Raw genomic sequence first — 23,968 nt, 5'->3', positions numbered from 1 at the left:
TGCGGACCATCTGCTTAAACATTACGTCATGACACCTGCAGGCTAGGTCTTCTAGGATGAACCTGCAGCCAATGTTGATCTATCATAAAGATAGCATTTAGGGGCTGCCTATATTTCCAACTAAAGCTTCCGGTTAAGGTGTCAATCATGTGTCTGTGTCACGTCCTGTCTGGGGGAAATTATCAAAATATTTAGGGTATAAAGACCACTCTAAGTAGTATTACCAAGGTATATTTACCATCAAGCTATTATTAAAGTATTTACCTTATATATAGGGAATAAAAAGGTAATCATAATGAGAAAATTATATGTATTCATATAGGACAACTAATACATATTGACCACGCCTCACTAAATGTAAAGTACACATGCAGTCTTCCACACACACACACACACACACACACACACACACACACACACACACACACACACACACACACACACACACACACACACACTCTCTCTCAGGTCCCCACAACAGGTCAGCCCACCCTCTCGACCGGACTGTGCAAACAAATGGAGGGACCGTCCAGGGTCCACACATTCCCACACACACACACACACACACACACACACACACACACACACACACACACACATACACACTAGTTGATCTACTGTCACATTTAAGAAAGCTCACATACACACATAAACATGATCTCATAATGACTGGCACATTTAATTAAACACAACACATGTCACATACACCCACACATAGGGAGCAGAGGTCCAACACGACACTTCAAATTGGGAGGATGGCCAAGAGCACCCACTGAAGAAATGAACTATTCTCTGATTGGACTATATTCAAAACTTGGAACTATTAAATAACTGTCGGTTCCATGGAATCGGCACTCTCTAGAAATGATGTGACACCAAGGTCACGGACGGAATGGAGAGTCCAGAGGTCTACCGGTGGCTAATTCGTTTGACTTCTGTCGGTAACCATATTTGTTCTTATGATTGTATAGGCTCATATTATATTGTTGTAGACTATAGGGCCAAACATTATTGTACACTATTTTATTAGGGCTTTAGATTATTAAAACGTATAGATAATTATAACTCTTTGCTGTGTATTTATTCCAGAGGTTGGTACCATTTTATGGGAAATAATCATGCAAACGAACGCGTGTTGATATTGATGTCTGGTTTTCTGTCTTTACCTCTTTGGAGGTTGAAGGTGAAGGGCCAGAGGTTAAAATCTTCTCCAACACCTGCAGGCTAGGTCTTCTAGGATGAACCTGCAGCCAATGTTGATCTATCATAAAGATAGCATTTAGGGGCTGCCTATATTTCCAACTAAAGCTGCCGGTTAAGGTGTCAATCATGTGTCTGTGTCACGTCCTGTCCTAGGACGTACAGTACCACGCCTGGATCGCCGTCCCTACCTTTGCCCCTCTGTTGCCTCCCTTCCCCAGGCTGATTGTGAGACTGTGCACACCTGCGCTTCTAAGCTGAAGAGACTTTGGTTAATGAGCATGTAGGTATTATTAGGGACTCTGTGTTATTGGTTAGGTTGCTCAATTATAACACTGTGTTTCCCAAGAGTGGGACTTTATGTTATATATATGCCCTGGGAGGGTTTTCTGAGTTAATAATAAGTTAATAAAAGTGCTTGAGTGCAAGTCGTTGTTGTCTGGATTATTCTGCATACGGGTCCAAATACTGAGGTGTTCCTGACAGTCTGTCCCTCAGCTTTGTGCATGGACCTATTCTGACTCAATGTAATGATGGTCTTCAGTTGGGCTGGCCACCTGCATGGTGGTCAGCCATAATGAATTGCATTTTTATAGCGCTTTTCCAAGTGCTCAAAGTGCTTTACAATGGTTCATTCATTCATACATTGGGAGGTGAAGCGGCAAACAGTCGCAAGTGTCCTCACTTACCACATTCACACACCGACGGTGGCAAGCTTAAACCAACCGACTCATTGGAGGCAATGTAGGGTTCAGTGTCTTGCCCAAGGACACTTCGACATGTGGACAGGAGGAGCCGGGATTCGAACCGCCGACCCAGGGATCATTGGACGACCTGCTCTACCTCCTGAGCCACAGCCTTATCCAGGCTCCTGCTTGTCTTCTGCTGTATTCTGTACTCTGCAAATACAACCGAACTCCGAAACATCTCTCTGTCTGCCTGCGCCTGTTCATCCGACTTCCTTCTCCATATTTTAGCCTAAGTAATTTTTGAGTCTGTATGCGGTGGAAAGATTGCACTCTCCTTAGATAATAGTGGTGCATAATTGCAGGGGCCTCATGTGTGTCATATGCCACTCTGTGTGTGTGTGTGTGTGTGTGTGTGTGTGTGTGTGTGTGTGTGTGTGTGTGTGTGTGTGTGTGTGTGTGTGTGAGACACACACACACACACACACACACACACACTAAGTGTCAAGGAAGTGCCACAAAGAAGTGAGAAGGCAAAATTGGAATACAACATCATACAAACAAATGTAGCTGAGTTTGGTCCTGATTGTATGGAATTGTTAACCCACCAAAGAAAATGTATACGGCTTTTATTTAAAGAGAGACCCATGAATATAACATATAACACTTGCCCCATATAAATGTGCATAGAACTCCAGGCTTCGTAACTTTACAGTGTTAATCCAATGGTATTTTCAAGGCTATGGTATGATAAATACATTAATCTCTGGCATTCTTCATTGCCCAAGGTCACCCTTCCAACTGATGGCTGCAGAGTGACAGAAAACAAACATTTATGTTGAAGAATGAAAGAACATCTGTCATTTTTACCCACTTAGACCATTATTTTACACTTTGGCAAGCTCATGGAGCTCATAGATCTGCTGTTTTTTTGTTTGTATTTTGCGTGAAAATGTGTGCAAATTTTACTCAAATCTTTGCTTCCTGGAGGACCCTGGAACAAAACATTTTGACATGGGGGTCGGCTGCCAAACACTATCATTTCAGGGTTTGTTATGAAAACGTTTGAGAACCACTTATATAGCATTTTTAGAGAACGGCCTCAAGTGTTCTGGTTTAAAGTGTTCCCTCTCCTCTTGAGGGGAAAAAAAGAAAAGAAAGCTGAAAATATAATCAACAGTCATTAAAAAAGAAGTGTCAATCCCTAACTGTCCTTCCCAAAATGCTCTAAAAGAGCACTTACAGTTACAGGTGGCTGCCTGTACAATACAAGCCTATCACCACAACCCACCCCAACCTGTACGTATTTTTCATTTTCATTAGTACTCGTTTACATGATGTTTACATGATGGTACTAAATTAATTGAATACTCAGCCAGGACCCAAATGGAAACAAGCCAAGTCTTATATTGTACTGTTACTAATTGTAGCCTACTCTTCTGTGCTCTTTCTGATCGGCAAACTGTTAATAAAGTAGCCATATTGAATCAATAAAGTAGGCCTATTGAATCAATCAATCTATCAAAAATAATAAATAATCAAGCAAGCAAAAGTCAGTTAGAGAGTGCATCCTTACCCGCCGGTGCCAGTCGTAGAGAGGCTTATTGGTGAGTTGTTTTTACTGTACAACAGAGATTAAGATATACTATAGGCGTAAACGGCAAGGCCTCTTCCACCCACCCCGTTCTGGCGACATGGTGGTTTAAATCCTGCAGGAATTAAAATATTAGCACAGTGTCGGCGGCCAGAGGGGTTTGAAGACTGTGTGTGCGTGTGTGTGTGTGTGTGTGTGTGTGTGTGTATTGGGTAACAGTCAAGCCCTGGCCCATTGTTGACGTTCAATAATGAATTCTTTGTGCGAGTCACCAGAGGCCCCAGCGAGAGAGAGAGAGAGATTTGTGTCCTACAGACAGAAAAAACCTCCCAGCAGGAGGAGGAGTGAATTAAATGATGTAACAGTTGTAAATGATGTAGCTGAATCGCAGCGTTTGTTTGGTCATTACGCCATTATGACCCGAGGCCACCATCCCCCAAAAATATTTAGTTCAAGGGACCCCCCAGAAGCAAAGATGTGAGTTAAAATGTTTTGTGCATGTGACATGCTATCTGCTATTTTTTCAGAATATAATGGTTAGTGACAACACAAGAGCTTTCCCAGTTGGGTAAAGGACAGGTCCACTATCTCGTGACTCTCTTTTCCTATGCTGGTGCAGTATTGGTTTTATACTGCACTGCTCATTATTAGATATCTTAGGCTATTTATATTCCTATTTTGTTTACTCTTTTCTGTCTTTTTTTTTAGTGTTCTTATTGTATTTTATTTAAATGTTGCCACCAACACTGGGATCGGTGTCGGATTCCTGAACGCTGTCCGTTGGAAATGTCTATTCTCATTTCAATCCATTATGCTCTCGTTCATTTCCATATCACCTTATCATTAAATTATTGTCATCAAATTAATCTATTGAAGACATTTAATTGCAATTCTTCATTCTCTCACTCAGGAAATATTAATTATATAGCCTACAAAAGAATCCCCACTATGCTGAAACAAAGAGAACAAAATAGTAAATAAACAAAATGGCACAATTAACAACAGATACTAATGGAAAGAAGGTTTGAGGACTGTTAATAGGCCTATACGTCGGACCAACGACTGACTCTCCAGGACCGCAACCGTCCCAGGTTCTTTTATTGGCAGTTGGAACAGGAACCAATGGTTGTTGTTGATGGAAAAAAGAGGTTCCTGCAGGGGAAGATGATTAAGATTAGTCTTGTCTGTGTCAGTGTTGTTTTTGGCAGCACATTTATTTTCATATTAGTTTTAGTCATAGTCTCTTGGATAGTTTTCATTTAGTTTTTAGTCTCATTTTAGTCACCTGGAATGTTTTAGTTGTTAATGTTTTCAGTCAACTAAATATCATAAGATGCCGTCGTAATGACTGTTTTTACACTTGCTGAAAATAGCGGATCTACAAGCTCACAACGCGTTGCACTGAGCCTGCGACGCGTTGTGAACTTGTAGATCGACTATTTTCAGCATGCAACCAAGTGTAAAATGACTTATAGTGCATCTCTTGTCCACTAGGACTCCCTTCCTAACATTTTAGCCTATAGTTTTTATTTGTTTGATGAAATTGTCAGTATATTTAGTCTTAGTTTTAGTAATCGTAGCTTAGTTTTATTTAGTTTCCGTGCACTTTTCGTCAGTGGAAAAAGGTAGTCGACGAACATTGTTCGTCTTAGTTTTAGTCGACGAAAACAACACTGGATCTGTGTTGAGCTTTAAAATCCCTCCGCTGTGGCATGTCAGCCTGCAGGCATGCAGCCAGGATGCATGTCAGCCACTGCCAGGCATGTAGCCACTAGGATGTCAGATATATAGGCATGCAGCGATGCGCACGCCTGGCAGCTGACTGAGCTGACTGACCAGCTCAGTGGCCTTGTGGTTAGAGTGTCCGCCCTGAAACTGGGAGGTCGGGGGTTCGATCCCCGGCCGGGTCATTATACCAAAGACTGTAAAAATGGGACCCAATGCCTCCCTGCTTGACACTCAGCATCAAAGGGTTGGATTGGGGGGGGTCAAATCAACTAATCAAATGATTCCCGAGCGTGGTATGGCGGCGGCTCACTGCTCCAAGAGATGGGTCAAATGCGGAGAACAAATTTCACTGCGGTAACGTGTGTGACAAATCGTACGACTTTGACTTTGGCAATGCTGGTCATACTCAGATGCATTGAGAAATGGATACAACAGGAACTTCTGGACAAAACCCAACACTTTCTTGATGTGTTTCATTTTTCCTATAGGGTTGGATGGAGTGTAAAAGGTGTTGGTGGATAATAATCAAATGTTTCTAGTAACTAATTTGGTGTTGACTCTAGTTTGGCTGGTTGTATCCTTGACTTCCTCTCCAACAGAGCCCAGAGTTAACCCATTCTGACCGGGCACCCATTTTGGTGTTGGCATCATGTTATGCTTTAGCTATTGAAAAATAGCAGATCTACAAGCTCATATCGCGCCACCGAGTGGCGCGATACGAGCTTGTAGGTCTGCTATTTTTGAAAAATTCGAAGAACGACTGACATTTTTAGAATCTGATCTCAGGTCAGAATGGGTTAATCAGACCAGTGTGTGTCCCGTGGAAACCTCGTATGAATCTGATCTCAGGTCAGAATGGGTTAATGTGTGCATGTGACGTTTGAGAAGCGAAATATCCTGCAGTCTGTGAGAGAAACAACGTTCAACCTGGTTTACCTATTTTGGGAATGCCCTATTTACAGTTGAAAATGTTACAGAATGTCGCACAATTCCCCAGAACTTTCTAAAACGATGAAAGCCAGCAGTTCACAATGTGTCACTGATAAATGTATACAGTATGTATTTATCAATGAATATTGTATCAATCTGGTAAATCTGGTCATTTGAATGTATTTCACTCACCCCAGAGTTGTGGTGGGTGACCAATCAGAGCCCATACATAAGTATATATAAGTGTGACATTTGTATTGTGAATCTGCCCCTTGGAAATGGATCTTCCACACCAAAGTTCCAGACTAATATCTACAGAGAGACAGAGAGATGGCGTGGCCAGAATATCAAACAGGCATTCCTGTTTCCCACCTCACTCACACGGTCACGTCATCTCTCTGTCTCTCTGTCTCTCCATCCCAGGAGGTGAGGTTCATCTTGCAGTTCATCTTCTCTCCCTCTCCCTGTGGACTCTGCTCATCTCATGTGAACAGTAACAGAAGAAGGGTGGGAGAGCTAGACCAGGCCAGTCACCAGGAAGCCTCAATAGCAACAGCCATGGCTCATTATATAAACCGCTATCTTCTAAGGGTCTGGGAGAATCAGATGGCACTATATATACACAGTACACCCAGGCCATCCACCATGCTGAAGAAAACGGCGTATGCACAGCAAAATGTTAATTTCACCACTTAAAGGGACACTTCACCCTTTTTGCAAAAAAAATATATGTTAATGACGTTTAGAAGCTTCAGAACACTTTCCTGGGGGTCTTTATGTGTGTAATATGTGGGTTTTAGATATTTTAGATTGTAGCAGTGAGCCCAGTGTCTCTGATGTCATGGACACTGGTCTCACTTCCTTCCTGGACTACAATTCCCATAATACTTTGGTGCACTGCTCCTCCTTGTGGATAGGGGAGGTCTGTCTTACTGAGACCACACGTAGTCCAGGAAGTAAGTGATCCCAGTGTCCATGACATCAGAGACACTGGGCTCACTGATACAATCTAAAATATCTAAAACCACATATTACACACATAAAGACCCCCAGGGAAGTGTTCTAAAGCTCCTAAATGTCATTAACATGTATTTTTTAGCAAAAAGGGTGAAGTGTCCCTTTAAACCCTGACAGGGGACTAAATTAATTTCGCTTATATGCCACAAAAATGTGGAACGCTCTACCAACGGTCATTAAGACATACAAATCCCTTGACTCCTTCAAAACCGCTCTCAAATCTGAATCCCCGACCCCCACCCACCCCTTTTCCCCCTCACTGTATAAGTTTTTCCCCCCTTTTTACCTCCTTTATGAAGATTTCCTGTTTTTGGCTATATACTGTAAAAGTGTATATTTGTACGTCTCTAAGTGTTATGATGAATTGAAAACGGTAGACCCTCTTGTAAACAATTAAGTCTAACGCTTTATGGTGGGGTCACTGGGGTGCAGTACTTAGTTTAGACTAGTCATTTGGTTAGACCAGTCAATAGTCCTACAACTACAACCTATCTCAAACCCTCACCCTTAGTTTAGACTAGTCATTTGGTTAGACCAGTCAATAGTCCTACAACTACAACCTATCTCAAACCCTCACCCTAAACCTAACCTCCCACAGGGCAGCACACCTAAACCTAACCTTAACCCATGTCTAACCATTAACCAATGACTAGTCTAAACTAAGTATGCACCCCTTATGGGGTCGTCCACTCAGTTAACAGTTTTTGTATTGAGTCTGCAAAGTGTTAATAAATACTTCAATCAAAAATATTAAATATATGCCGGTGCTCCTTTTTTCCCTCTGCACCAAACATTCGCCCCAAAATAGCCGATCTACAGTACAAGCTTACAACACATCACGATGTGATGATGTGTTGAGCTTGTAGATCTATTTTTGCAGAATATTCGCCCCAGAATAGGTTAGGGACACCAGGGCAAGGAACATGTGGTTAACTCAAGAGTCAAAACAATTACGCGCCGTTCTTGAATGAATGATATTATATACATCCCCAGACTATGTTTTGCGTTGCTCTCTCAGACCGGTAGACCAGGGTGTTGACACGTCCACCTCCCAGAGTACATAATGAACATACAGTAGCAGCTGGCTGGCCTCAACAATCTCTCATGGTCCATTTAACAACAGGCAGCGAGACTCAACCGGTTTAACCACTTAACCCATTCAGACCTGAGGCCTGTTCATTCAACAAATTCCTTCGATAAATCAGTAGTTCTCAAAGTCTTTCGTGCCAAGGAAGGACGACGCTCAAAATTATGTTTGACCGTGAAAATGTTTTGTGCAAGGGACGAGATTTGTGATGAAAAAAACGAAATTATTCAAAACTTTTCCAAACACTTAAGATTTTTCTAAAAATGTTCAGAAATAGCAGATTTTATATTTTATAAAAAAAAGTCCCAATCTATACCCTCGCAACATTCCGCATTGAGCTTGTAGATCTGCTAGTTTAGTCCAAAATAAAGATGCCAGATTAAAAATGTCTATATTCCCATTTTGATAAAAGCAAAACTGCTGTCAGGAAACCTGCATTTTGTTTCTCTGAGCATATAGTATGAGAAAACGGAACATGTCAATATAAAGTAGTAAAGCTAATGGTCAAAAATGACCTTCAACAAGGGTGTTAACACAAACAGATGTTTATTAAGTTCCAGAAGACACTTCACACCTGTCCTCAGTTATACAAGTCTCATTCACTCATAAATTAGTATTTTCAATTTTAGTTTAAGCCAATCAATGGCACATGAACGTGGGATCATGGCAAACAATAATGCATCTAAATGGCTTTGACGTTAATATGTACAAAAGGAGGATGTACACGAGTAAAAATCATGAAATACTGACAGTTTGAGAGGCTTGTATGGTCCCAATGTTTCCCTTCCTTTTACAGGACAGTCAGAGATCATAATTTATATATTAAAGGACAACTTTAGTTTTTTTTTTCAACCAAGGTTCATGTTTTAGGTTGTTATTATAGAAAGTAAAAGATGAGATGACATTTTTCTTCATTTGCTGCTTTCTTTTGTTTTAGGGATTTTAGCGGTTTTTGACAGTGGGTGGGGGCATTCGAGCATGGGGCTAAATATGTATTTCATTACAAAATATTATGGTGATTTATTTTTTTACTATAGTCCTAATAATACCACAGGAAATGCCATCTGGCCACGGAAGATCACAGGATCTACTGAATGTGACGGTAGCCTATTAGCCTATTAGCCTTACACTGTGCTATAGGCTCAATATGTCAGTTTGACACATTCAGTAGATCTTTTGTAAAATTACACTCATCTTTTACTTTCTCCATTCTCTAATAACCTAAAACATGAACCTTGGTTGAAAAAAACTGAAGTTGTCCCTTTAAGTACTTACTGGTCACAAGTAAGATAACTGGTCAAAAGGAACGACTGTTTTCATTATTCATCTGATTTAACTAACAACTGTTGACAGTTTTCATTATTCATCAACTTAACTAACACAACTGTTGTCAATTTTCATGATTCATCAACTTAACTAATAACTGATTTCTCCACCATTATTATTATCTCACACACACACACACACACACACACACACACACACACAGACAAGTGAAAAGAAATAAGTTATAAACTGTATATAAAAAAAAATACTAATTTCATATGCTCTGTTGGGGAGCAATACAAAAGTCATATTTTGTCAAAATGATGTCAGCACACATCACGGGACGTTGTGAGCTTGTAGATCTGCTATTTTCAGTGACCGACTGCATCATACGACACTACAGAACCGCGCTCTCCAATCTCGTGTCACACCGAGCGAGCGTACTACAGAATGCAAGGTCGTAATACAAAACACTACACCAGCTAATACAACTTCGCCGACTGGTTCTCAAAGTCTTCTCGTTTAAAAAAAAAAGAAATGAATGGGGGTCAGCTGGTGCACGTCGTGGGAAGACGTGAATACGCGAGTATACACTCCGTGGTCCATCGCGAGTGGAAAACCAGCGGTCCTCTCAAGAGGTGTTCGAGAGCGTGTTCAGTTGCTGTGGACCAGAGTGACGAACAGGAACAGCGAGCAGAGGGAGATGGAGCCGGTGAGGACAGCTTTCACCAACAGGGCTGTCCAGCTGCCCAGCAGGAACATGTGGACGAATAGCCTGGACGGAGAGACAAGACATGTGCGGTATGAGTCAACAGAGAGAGCATGCACATGCGTCACTTTTCCACCAGGACACAAAGCCCTCATGACTCCAACTGGTAACAGCACTGCCATCTACTGTTGTACCGGTGTACATACAACTTAAATTAATACAGGGGGAGTGAAATTTCAGCTACACGCAACAAGCTTGTAGATTGGCCAAAGGTCAAGCCCCCACTTGCCCGAAAAGTACATTTCCCATTATAAAACGATAGGTACCGTAATATTGTTAAATCCAACCGATAACTGCCGAGTGGCGACAGTCACTTTGAACAACCAGAATGAGTGCAACTGCTGGCTGTAAAAAAGCACTGTTGTTGTTGTAGCATTGTTCTTCATGAATAGCCAATAATGTTTAACCCATTTTGGGGCGGGAACCCCTTTTGGCGTTAGCATTATGCTATGCTTTAGCTATTGAAAAATGGCAGATCTACAAGCTCATAGCGTCTGCTATTTTTGAAAAATCGAAGAACGACCGACATAGAAACATAGCCTTTTCAGAAAACTGTCATTTTTTGTCACAGACATTTTTTTAGAATCTGATCTCAGGTCAGAATGGGTTCAATGAAGACGGAATGCACATATGCCCGTCTGGGCAACCTGGAAGCAAACTCCCAACTTGCCCGAACCTTTTATGTACTTGCCACTAAGGCAACCCTTAGTGTCGACTCTTCTGAGTGGACTTCCAACTATCCTCAGTACAAGTATCGGTGCACTCTATATGCTGTGTGTGTGTGTGTGTGTGTGTGTGTGTGTAACACTTACTCCATCAGGAAGGCCTTGTACACACACAGACCCAGCAGCACCGTGACCGGCAGCCTGAAGGTCTTTGGAAGGTCGTATCTTGTGAACATCCACACCACTGCTGCCATGGCGATATAGTGGATCTGTGCGCGCAAGCGCAAGCGCAAACACACACACACACACACACACACACACACACACACACACACACACACACACACACACACACACACACACACACACACACACACACACACACACACACACACACACACACACACACACACACACACACACACACACACACACACACACACACACACACACACACACACACACACACACACACACACACACACACACACACACACACACACACACACACACACAAAGGTTTAATTACATGATTGTCACTCTATTATATTTATATAAAACAGATCTGGGGGAGTTGAGGAGAGAATAGCATTGGTGTAGCTCAGGTGGTCCCGGAGCTGATGGGAGAGTTGGTAACCAAATGGACCCTTGTTAGATCTTTTAACTCTTGAGAGTGTAAAAATGAAACCAAATGGACCATGGGTCAATTTCGTTTAATTTTTACGCTCTCAAGCGTTACATTATTGTTAAACATCTGCATTAGTTTATTTACGCCTTAGGGAATGTAGAAGAATTGTCATTTTAATCAGTGTTATTATCTGTTATTATTTCTCCTGTGGTGCCGCAAGAAAACACCATGGAATTGTGGACACAATCCTATCCAACATCAACAACAAAATATTCTTTAGGTTTGGGTCAAAATCTCATCAAATGGTGGTCCATGGTTAAATTGCCGAATATATATTGGACCTTATTATAATAATAATAATAATAATAATATGGTGTAGGGCTAGACACAGTAGAGCAACACGTGGGGTCGCCAAATTATTATCTTTTTGCAACTGAATGGATGGAAAATAGAAATGAAGACTTTACATAGTACACACATTGTACATGCATAAACTTTCCTTAGTGATTATATCTGGTTTCAGCATTCATTTGATATATTTTCTCTATTATTAAGGATATTTTTGCAGTACGTTTGTATTGGGGGCGGGGCGGGGGTCGCGAGACATGGCCAAAGCATTTCCGGGGGTCCCCAGCCAAAAAACTTTGAGAACCCCTGCAGTAGAGAACAGGCTCATACCAGACTGATGTTGGAATCAAAGCTCATCTGAATGTATTTCCAGTCAAACTCAATCCCTCTGGCTCCCACCCACAGAGGAAGACACCTGAGGGAGAGAGAGAGAGATGAGATGGACCATATACCATAATATCTTCCATTGACATAGACCAATTAGAGCGGTCACAATGACAAAAAACAAACTATTACCTGGCTGCAAACCAATTTCCCACAAGGGACTATAACGCACTGGTGTGTACACAGCCGTGTGAGTGAGTGTACCTGGACATGACCAGCTCCGCCGTGGCCCAGCCCATCGCCGCCACCATGATCTTATATTCTCCCTTGCCGGCGTTGCGAGACATCACCAGATGAAGCCCCAACAGGTCCGCTAGGTCCACTGTCGCCTTCATGAACTCCTGGAACAGAGACGCACACGCAACACGGAAAGATTTACTTACAATAGGCACACGTCACGTATACACACACACACACACACACATTGAAATGCACAACCGCTGCAGTGGCAGGGAAGCTGGAAGTACCCTCACTAAAAACGCCGGGACAACACTCCACACGTCCCAAACTCTTCTCCCTTCTGGCTCCAAAACTGTGGAATGCACTTCCCATTGCAGTCAGAACTGCAGCATCACTCCCAATCTTCCGCCGTAGTCTGAAAACACACCTTTTCAGACTCCATCATGGCCCATAGCACTTACCCCACCCCCTTAGATAGCAATTCTGTAGACTTAGATAGCATTTGATACAGACTTATAGCATGTTATGTAGACAGCATAAGTGCATTGTATGTGCTATTGTCATAGCACGTCATAGTACATATGTATAGCATAGTAGTATAGATGTATAGCTTATATGTATAGTTTCATTATAGATATTCCACTGTTACTTTCTTAGCTTACGCATGTTTCATGATAAATGTTTTTATGTGATGTATACCCATGCTTTTTTGTTCTTGCTTAATGTAAGTCGCTCTGGATTAAGAGCGTCTGCTAAATGGCTAAATTGTAAATTGTAAATTGCAGTAGCTCAGGGGTAGAGTGGCCGGTTGGGAACCGCGAGGTTCCCAGTCCGATCCCGGGCTCCCCCAGAGTTAGTGTCGAAGTGTCCTTGAGCAAGACGCTGAACCCCTAATTGGTGCCTTGCATGGTTTCCCCTGCCATCGGTGTATGAATGTGTGTGAATGGATGCATGCAAGGCACAATCTATGTAAAGCGTTATATGAATGCACCATTTTGCACCATATACCTTTTCCCCCAAAGTGTGTATTAAATCATTGCCGTCATAGGCTAGCCTCTGTATCTTTTGTTTCCGTTCGCTACGGCTCAAAGCCTGGGGTAACACGAGACATTTCCTGCTGTAGGAGTTGGAGTGAACTACAGTGCAGAGGGGGCTTCGCTCTCAATAAAGTGACATCAGTTGTCTCCGTTATTTTGGAGGTGAGGAGCGGAGGTAGGTCTGTTCGGTGAACGAATTATGTCTCCAGCGCTTGCTCCAAGCGCGCCCGGGCCCCTCTAGACCAGAAAGCACGCTGGCTGGGCCAGGCTACAGTCAGGCAGAAACCTTGTAAGTCCATGTTTCCGTCACTTAACCCATTCTGACCTGAGATCAGATTCATACGAGGTTTCCACTGGACACACTGATCATGAACCCATTCTGACCCGAGATCAGATTCTAAAAAATGTCAGTCGTTCTTCGATTTTTCAAAAATAGCAGACCTACAAGCTCGTAGCGCGCCACTCGGTGGCGCGCTATGAGCTTGTAGATCTGCTATTTTTCAATAGCTAAAGCATAACATTGCTTAGGGTTAATGCCCTACTCCATCAGTGTGTCAAGCGAAAGTACTGAAAATAGCTGATCTAAAAGCATCGTTAACGCGTTGTCAGCTTTGCAGATTTGCTATTTCAGTTCCACTTCCTGATAAGTGACAATTTTCTACAAACAATGTCCACCCGACGATATAAAGCTTTTTTTTTGTTCAAATGACTGAAGCGTTGACTGTAAGTAATGTATGCTGCAGTGCATTATGTACTTCACTCACCCCGACAAAGTCATAAACCCCGGCTCCACCTTCCCACGTGGGGAAGAACGTAGCTAGGAAGAGCATCTGCAACACACACACACACACACACACACACGTTTGTCTTTGTTCTACAACATTATAAAGGTATTAGGTCCTTGGCATCTGGATGAACATATCAAGCATTCCAGCATTATGTATCTTATATCATTTTACTACCATGTTATAAATTAATCAAAATAAGTGTGTTACCGGAAGGAGTCTAATGGATCCAATCTTTGAATCTCAAGTAAATAAGATTTTGATTACGATTACTTTATAGACAGAAATGTCTACGGCCTCATTCACACCTAAGACACACGCAAGAGACACTCGTGTCCTGTGTCTCTTCTGTGTGTCGCACAGCTCGCAATGCATTTCCAATGGGAGTCACGTGGTGTGATGACACACAACCTTTTCGAGCCGTGCGACACACAGAAGACACGAGTGTCTCTCGCGTGTGTGTCTTATATGTGAATGAGGCCTAACAGCACATGGTGCAGTCAGACAAAATTTTGGGCTAAAACAAGTCCTGGCCCCATGTATTCTTATGTAAATGAACCCGTTTTCTCTTGATCGTCCCATGCCTCTTGCCCTCCAAGTTAAGTTGGTACATACTTTCAAAGCATAGATTCATGTGAAAGCATAAATAAAATGTGATAGGCCACTATGGGCTGATAAAAATCGCCCGGTCTCTAAAAAAACCCAAACATTGCCAATTCCCGAACTATCGACAGAGATCATACTGTAGTTCACTCACCTTACAGAGCTGTACGAATAGGTAGGTGGCTCCGGCCTGGACACACCTCCAGAACGCATTGTATTCTGAACTGAACACACACAAACATGTACACACACACGCGCGCGCACACACACACACACACACACACACACACACACACACACACACACACACACACACACACACACACACACACACACACACACACTAAGAGGATTGCCTGACCACGGACACCCACCCAAATCTCTTACAACACAAAGCAGATTAGCAAGAGACTCTTCAGGGTGTACAGGGGTATAACACAACAACATAACATATTGCTACGGAAATTAGTCATGTAGGACCCCCAGAATTAGAAGTGTTGAGTATGAATATGTATGAATAGTATGAATTGACCCTTAGTGGACCTCATCTCAATGAATTATTATTTTTCGTTTGTTTTTTGTTTACGCATTTTTTGCCGCAATGTGGAAGCTTCGAATTCGGATCGTTTTTAGGGCTAGAAGCTCCAACTTCTAAAAAAAAAACGATCAAAAGGTCAGCCCTACAAGGTCATAGAGCGGCACGAAGTGACGCGCTATGAGCTTGTAGATATGCTATTTTTGAATAGCTCAGATCTAAAATGACAGATGTTTTCATGGTTTCATGGTTTTCAACAGTGAGCGGCAGCAGCGAACACTTACAGTCCACTGCACTTGTATGTGATAAAGTATGGGAAGTAGGCCAAGGCGAAGCAGTTCCCAAAATGAAACAGCGTCATGACGTCAGTCAGTCCCCAAATCAACAGCCAAGGAAGGAGAAATCCAGCAGCCTGTAAAAGAGAAGACGTTATACTAGAAAAAGCCAGATTCGGCACAAACAAGGGACTAAATTAATTTCGCTCCTATGCCACCAAAATGTGGAACGCCCTACCAACAGTCATTAAGACATGCGGATCCCTTGACTTCTTCAAAACCGCTCTCAAAGGGCACCTAGGCTGAAATTCGAAACTAACCCCCCTTTCCCCTCACTGTATATGTTTCGGTACCTCCATTATGATGATTTCCTGTTTTTGGCTAGAAGAAGTTGTACATTTTGTACGTCTCTAAATCATGGGTTGACACTAAGGTCTCAGAGGCACTTGCCCAGTGGGCAAATACAGGTCATGTTCTACTTACCCAAAGGTCATGCCCACACTTGCCCAAAAAGCAAATCCTCCATTTAATTATACAATGACAATTACCGTTCAATTTAACACTTCTACCGTATTTATTTTAAAAGGAAAGGAAAGGTACTCAAACTAGAGCCGGTTGTCTGGGTTGGGAGGACCCGCCGCAGTGGTGTCCTTTATAAACTTAACCGGGATGCTGAAATCTCTGACACAAAAGTATCTATCTGGGTTCTAAGGCCAGATATCCTGTCTCGTACGCAGGGCGGTGGAGTCTCTCGCAAGGAGCGAGAGACACCTTCACGTCTTCACGTCCCCTCTCAAACAAGCACTTGCCCCGTCGGGCAAACTGAAAGCAAACTCTTCCTGCCCAAAAGTTATATTTACCTGCCAGGCCGGGGCAGGTGGGCAACCCATAGTGTCAAGGCCTGTAAAATGTTATGATGAATTGAACATGGTGGACCCTATTGTAAACAAGTGTAGTGCTTTATGGTGTCGTCCAGTTAACAGTTTTGTATTGAGTTGTGCTTGAAATGTACTGTAATTCTGCAAACTGTTATTAATTAATTAAATCAATCAAAGGCTATGTGAATAAAGATTCAAGCATGTTTCTTTTGATACATTACATGCCCCTATCAGGTTTATTTTTTACACGAGTGTTCAGCAACTACTTCAGTAATAGGAGAACCACTAAAAGTAGTAATAATTTCTAGAGCTTCAATGTGTTTTAAACCTTTTGACAGATCATCTTGACTCACAATGTCAATCAAGCCAATCCAAGGATTTAGCCTTGGACCAGGACTAGCAGCGTAGATGTATTTAATCGATTTCTAAATCAAAATCCATAATATGCATGTGATCGTCTTGATCCAAGGCTAATATAGTGTGGAGTCTTCTGTCCTCATTGGGATTACAGTGCAAACAGTCACCTGTCAAAACTGCTAGCTTTACATTGAGCCGTTAGCTGTGCTGCTAACTACACTGTCTGAACATTAACAACCTGACTAAAACGTGTCTCGATCGTTGGCTAGGTTTCCAAACAGAGTTACAGACACATGTCAGTCTGATGGCTCCATAGCGAGGGTTGATAAGGTACGGTAGGTTGAAGAGAAGTATTCTCATTTACTTACGGAACGAACGGTGCTTTGGGTGCTAGCTGGGTGTGCTAACTGCTAACGCGTTGAATGAGAACCGGAATTGGTCCGTCCGTGAAATGCGTCCGTTCGATGCTAAGGTCATTAGTTCCACATATGATTAGTTCCGCAGACGGTCTGTTTTTCTTCCTTGGCTGCTTGGCATCCTGCACTACTGTCACCTCTCCTATGACATGGAATTGAATTGACCTATTTCAATATGTACGTAAGATTCTGATATGAGATTGTTGTCATCTGAGATGACAACAAAAAAATCAAAGAAACGATAAATAAAAATCACACCCGTGTGAAGTGAGGCCGAGGGCGATATCAGAATGCCTGTTGCCACAAATGTACGTCATTTTGGCGGACACCTAATTTCTCCTTTCGTGGTTAATGACAAATATTGATCAAAAGCTGTAGGCCTATAGCCTATAGGAGGAAAAATGTATCTACACACTATAACTTTATAGTCATAAGTTAAGACCTATAAACTCCTATGCATAGAGATTTCAGTAGGAGTATATGATCTTGTTTGTTCACACACCAAATTACTGTAAACATTTCTCTATCAGCTTCAACTTTATTGTCAAATGTCAAATCACATAAAATGCTCCATCATTTGAGCCTTGTTTTATTTATGTGTGAACAGTTATTTTTACAAAATCAAATCAAATCTACAGCCCACACAGAAGAAATTATTATGCATATATTGTATACCCGCAGGTGACCATTGTAAGAAAACAAAGATTGAGTCTAGCTGAATAAGTGTGTAGTAGGAGCCGGAGGTGGATGTTTGGATCATGTCCTGAACGGAAGGTTGTGCCATGCCCTCGATTGCGCCGCTCTCACACACACATCAGTAATTCTGCTGCCAAATGACCGTAGGCCTATTGTATAAACAAAGTGAGTTTTGCATCACTGGATGAGGTCCATCGCGTTTTTTTGTTGTTGTAACAAAGGGCTGCCAGCACAAGGACACTATAGAATGAAGGTCTCGTTAACGTCTGTTGGCCAAATAAATTAAAATCCCTCCATTGGTATTAATTTGATTTACAGAACCCATAAGCATCATGGAGACAGGACAGATTTGAATGGCAAACCTTTGAATGACTCGTTAAGTTGTTTGGCAACCAGACACTTTTTTGCCCGACTTCTCAGCCAATGGAATAGCATTGCAGCCAGCAACAACCCACTGTGTGTGTGTGTGTGTGTGTGTGTGTGTGTGTGTGTGTGTGTGTGTGTGTGTGCGTGTGCGTGTGCGTGTGCGTGTGTGTGTGTGTGTGTGTGTGCGTGCAGTTGGTCAAATATGACTGTCATTTTGGGCTTGTTTTTGGCTTTTCTGCCTGGTTATAGTGAAGAAGACGGACAGGAAAGAGTAAGGGAGAGACGGGACTCGAACACGTGACACACTGTCAGGCCAGAGCCTATATGTGGCATGCACCTGGACCACTAGGCCAGCGGGCACCACCATGTGGTGTTCTTGCTTACTTTAATCGCTCTGGATTAAGAGTGTCTGCTAAATGCCTAAATTGTAAATTGGTGCTCGAGGAAAATGACGAGCCTGACCTGAAAGCCCCTCGTACCCCCGACACAGCCGGGCCTCTGTCTATACTGTCTGCTGGTGGTGTGTCCAGAGTACTTCAGTAACACTTTCAGGGGTGGAATGAAGTACTGTAGGAGTGCAGTCAGTATGTAGTAGGCCACCCCAAAAATGTTGCCATGTGACCTGAGTGAGGGGTATGACGTTGGGAGACCCGAAACCCCGATGACCTTGGGATACATCACTGAGGATACGTCCCAGGTGCATCCATGTATGTATGTATTTCGTTATGTGTATTCTTTATAGAAAGGGGGAGGGCATTCCACAGTGTGGGAGCAACTACTGCAAATGCCCGGTCGCACTTAGTTACCAGTTTAGTCGCCGGTATTTTCAAAAGGCCCTTATCTGAAGACCGGAGTGATCTTGAATTCGTTTTTGGAAGCACAAGGTCTGACATGTAGAGAGGGGCCAGCCCGTGTAATGCCTTATATGTGGTTAAAATAATTTTGAAGTTGATTTTGGATTTGACGGGTAACCAATGAAGTGCAGCGACCGGTAATACCGGTAGTGTGGGGCAGTGTCCACTGTCCATATAGGATATAGTCCAGAGCCAAAGAAAGGGTGATTTTTGACTGAATGTGGTTCCGTCAGTAAACGTTTATTTTTCTCTACTGATTCTTGTAGCTTGGGGTCACCTCTAAATAATTCAAGACGGTGCCCGGTGATTTAGAGATATGAAGACAAGTCAAAAACATATTTTAGAAATGCTTTTATTCTAGGTTGTTGATTATACATTTAAATATATAGCAAGAAACAAATGCAATTATTTAAAAATAAATACAAATTGCAATCTTTAATATGAATGAATCACACTCATGTGAAGTGAGGGGCGCTCTTATCGTCATACATCATCATACATTTTTGATTATATGCACTTTGTCCTATACGCCAGTGGTTCGCAAAGTGGGGTCCGGGGACCCCCCCCAGCTAACATGTCCATGTGGGCACCATATGGGGTGTATGTGTGTTTATGGGTACCAAGTGGGCATGGGCTAGAACTGGGCAATTATACTGGGTTCCAGGTAGGTTCTATGTGGGCTAAGTGGGCATGGGCTTGAACTGGGCAAATATTGTGGGTTCGATATGGGTTACAAATGGGCCAAGTGGGCATGGGTTAGAACTGGTCAACATGTATGGGTCCCTTGTGGGATATATATGGGCTAAGCGGGCATGGGTTAGAACTGGGCACGCATGTCTGTGTCCCATATGGGTTACGTATGGGCTAAGTGGGCATGGGTTAGAACTGGTCACCCATGTCTGGGTCCTATATAGGTTATGTATGGGCTAAGTGTGCATGGGTAAGAACTGGGCATCCACACCTGGGTCCCTTGTGGGTTATTCATGGGCTAAGTGGGCATGGGTTAGAACTGGTCACCAACACCTGGGCCCCTTATGGGTTTATATGGGCTAAGTGGGCATGGGTTAGCACTGGTCACCCATGTATGGGTCCTATATAGGTTATGTATGGGCTAAGTGGGCATGGGTAAGAACTGGGCATCCACACCTGGGTCCCTTGTGGGTTATTCATGGGCTAAGTGGGCATGGGTTAGAACTGGTCACCAACACCTGGGCCCCTTATGGGTTTATATGGGCTAAGTGGGCATGGGTTAGCACTGGTCACCCATGTATGGGTCCTATATAGGTTATGTATGGGCTAAGTGGGCATGGGTTAGAACTGGTCACCCATGTCTGGGTCCTATATATGTTATGTATGGGCTAAGTGGGCATGGGTTAGAACTGGTCACCCATGTATGGGTCCTATATAGGTTATGTATGGGCTAAGTGTGCATGGGTAAGAACTGGGCATCCACACCTGGGTCCCTTGTGGGTTATTCATGGGCTAAGTGGGCATGGGTTAGAACAGGTCACCAACACCTGGGTCCCTTATGGGTGTATATGGGCTAAGTGGGCATGGGTTAGCACTGGTCACCCATGTATGGGTCCTATATAGGTTATTTATGGGCTTAGTGGGCAAGGGTTAGAACTGGTCACCCATGTATGGGTCCCTTGTGGGATATATATGGGCTAAGTGGGCATGGGTTAGAACTGGTCATCCATATATGGGCCTCTTGTGGGATATATATGGGCTAAGTGTGCATGGGTTAGAACTGGTCACCCATTTCTGGGTCCTATATATGTTATTTATGGGGTTAGTGGGCATGGGTTAGAACTGGTCACCCATGTCTGGGTCCTATATAGGTTATGTATGGGCTAAGTGTGCATTGGTAAGAACTGGGCATCCACACCTGGATCCCTTGTGGGATATATATGGGCTAAGTGTGCGTGGGTTAGAACTGGTCACCCATGTCTGGGTCCTATATAGGTTATGTATGGGCTAAGTGTGCATTGGTAAGAACTGGGCATCCACACCTGGGTCCCTTGTGGGATATATATGGGCTAAGTGTGCGTGGGTTAGAACTGGTCACCCATGTCTGGGTCCTATATAGGTTATTTATGGGCTTAGTGGGCAAGGGTTAGAACTGGTCACCCATTTCTGGGTCCTATATATGTTATTTATGGGCTTAGTGGGCAAGGGTTAGAACTGGTCACCCATGCATGGGTCCCTTGTGGGATATATATGGGCTAAGTGGGCGTGGGTTGGAACTGGTCATCCATATATGGGCGTCTTGTGGGATATATATGGGCGTCTTGTGGGATATATATGGGCTAAGTGTGCGTGGGTTAGAACTGGTCACCCATGTCTGGGTCCTATATAGGTTATGTATGGGCTAAGTGTGCATGGGTAAGAACTGGGAATCCACACCTGGGTCCCTTGTGGGGAAAGTGGTGAAAAAGGGCGCCAAAGTTTGTAAAAATGTCACCTTTGCATCCAAAAACAACATATTTCCTGTGATTTTTTCTAATGAATGGGCATGTATTCCCACTTACTTTTTTGCCCCGATTCCAACGGTGGTGGTCTTATCTCTCTACGACGTCAGGAAGTGGGTGTAAACGCCAACTTCCTGTCCCCAGCCCCCCGAAATGTTGTGGAAAAAACCGAGACCATTTTCGGACTCAGCACGACGAGCTGAAGACGCTGATATCTGTTTCCCAGCACAGGGACTTACGGTTCTCTTAATTGGCTAACCCTAGGGTTAGTTTTCAACGCGCGATAGCTCGAGAACGATACGTCCGTCAGCCAAGTAATTGACATGGGCGTGTTCAGTTTTCCGAGATCTACGCTCCGATATGTCCGCCATTGTCGTGCGACCCCCGTAGCCCGTAACCCTAACCCTAGGTAACCCTAGGGTTACCTGTCTGGAAGCCTTATAGACATAGTGAACCAAAGAGTGTGTTTATGGTTGAAATGCTAAATTTAAAATTGAGTACCAGCAAGGAGACACATATCAGGGCGTTCGTCTTATCGATAGCTACGCGTGGATGCAACTAACTTTTATTTACGACCTTTGTGGGAGGAGCTATCGCGCTTCAAAGTGTAACCCTAAGCTCCTAAAGCACACGACCGTGTGTGGCGAACCACATATCAGATTGTTCGTCCCGAAAAGCTATATAACATACTAAAAGATGGGCCCGTAATATCGAACGGTTTTTTACTTATAAGCGTTAAAGAGGTTAGACAAATAACGAAACATTTACGAAACCTGGGTCCCTTATGGGTTTAAATGGGCTAAGTGGGCATGGGTTAGCACTGGTCACCCATGTATTATTAGCCCATACATAACCTATATAGGACCCAGACATGAGTGACCAGTTCTAACCCAGGCCCACTTAGCCCATACATAACCTATATAGGACCCAGACATGAGTGACCAGTTCTAACCCATGCCCATTTAGCCCATACATAACCTATATAGGACCCAGACATGAGTGACCAGTTCTAACCCATGCCCACTTAGCCCATACATAACCTATATAGGACCCAGACATGAGTGACCAGTTCTAACCCAGGCCCACTTAGCCCATACAGAACCCATACAGGACCCAGACAAGGGTGGCCAGTTTTGCCTTGCCAAAAATAACAGAACGTATAAAAGTTTAAGCATGGGATAAGTCGGCCACACACACACACACACACACACACACACACACACACACACACACACACACACACACACACACACACACACACAATTCTCTCTGTCTCTCTAATTAATTAGGAAAATCTGCTGCAGGCAAACGTTGAACAAAATAACACATTCTTCTACATTCTCTAATTGTGTAAATATTTTGTTTAAATGCAATGTTAATTTATAATGGTACTCCTGAGAGTGTAACATGAAAGAGTTAAAGCTTTAGTATGGCCTAAATGTATATAGCCACAGTTTAATATTCAAACTTGTCATTATCATGTGCAAGTTAAAACCACATATGGTTAGGCTACCAGGTTTGAATAAATAAAAAAATCTCCCCCCCATTAAGCCTATGTACTAAAATACTTTGAAATGGCAGGTGGTTTGGCAACCCAGTAAAACACCCAGAGTGCATTGCAAGTCCCGCTTGGATGTGATTGGCTGTGTGGTCATACTATGACTGACTGTGTGACGTTGGTTGCAGTGATTGGCTCCTGAGTCAACAGGCAACTATCTCGAAGTTAGCCCGCTCTTTCTTTCTTTCACTGCCCGGCTGTCACTGACATGGAATGGAAGAAGCGCGGCTTTGTTGATCAACCGGCACGGCGCGGCTATATATAATATAGGCTACTATACACTATACTGTATATACCAGCGTTATGGACGAGGAAAGGGGCCGTGCCCGCAAAAAGACAAAGAAGACGTCGACCAGGGCTCAGGTCAGGTCTCGCAGCAGAAGCAGCAGCAGAGAAGGGAGCAATGGCCGACAAAACCAGGAGACGCCGGTGAGTGTCCATGCAATGTAGCCTACAGGCAGCTACTGCTACAGGACATGTAGGTAAGAGCTAGCATGCCTATTCATTTGACTATCATTATTTTTGCGATGAGTACTGTACATCTACATTTAACTTCTGTTATCTGCTGTGCATTTTGATTCAATAACTAAAATGAGTTAGCTGCTGGCATTTGGAAGTGGCTATACAGTGCTTGGGTAAGCTTAGCTAACAACAG

The 23,968-nt window shown here is 43.1% G+C and overlaps 1 protein-coding gene across 1 annotated transcript; it reads right to left on the bottom strand.

Moving 5' to 3' along the window:
* Positions 1–8,785: 8,785 nt before the first annotated feature.
* tmem147 (transmembrane protein 147) lies at positions 8,786–17,388 on the bottom strand. The gene is made up of 8 exons (XM_080767520.1): positions 17,321–17,388; positions 15,727–15,854; positions 15,062–15,131; positions 14,284–14,349; positions 12,507–12,643; positions 12,249–12,333; positions 11,090–11,211; positions 8,786–10,283 (listed from the first exon to the last, which is right to left on the bottom strand). The coding sequence occupies exons 2-8, from the start codon at positions 15,801–15,803 to the stop codon at positions 10,163–10,165; spliced, it is 678 nt and encodes a 225-aa protein (XP_080623646.1). The 5' UTR covers positions 15,804–15,854; positions 17,321–17,388; the 3' UTR covers positions 8,786–10,162.
* Between the last annotated feature and the right edge of the window lie 6,580 nt (positions 17,389–23,968).

Source organism: Protomyctophum bolini (genome assembly GCF_963924005.1).
Source record: "Protomyctophum bolini genome assembly, chromosome: 7".
Lineage (NCBI taxonomy): Eukaryota > Metazoa > Chordata > Actinopteri > Myctophiformes > Myctophidae > Protomyctophum > Protomyctophum bolini.
Note: the sequence above shows the minus strand (reverse complement) of the source record. Positions and strands in the feature narration are given on the sequence as shown.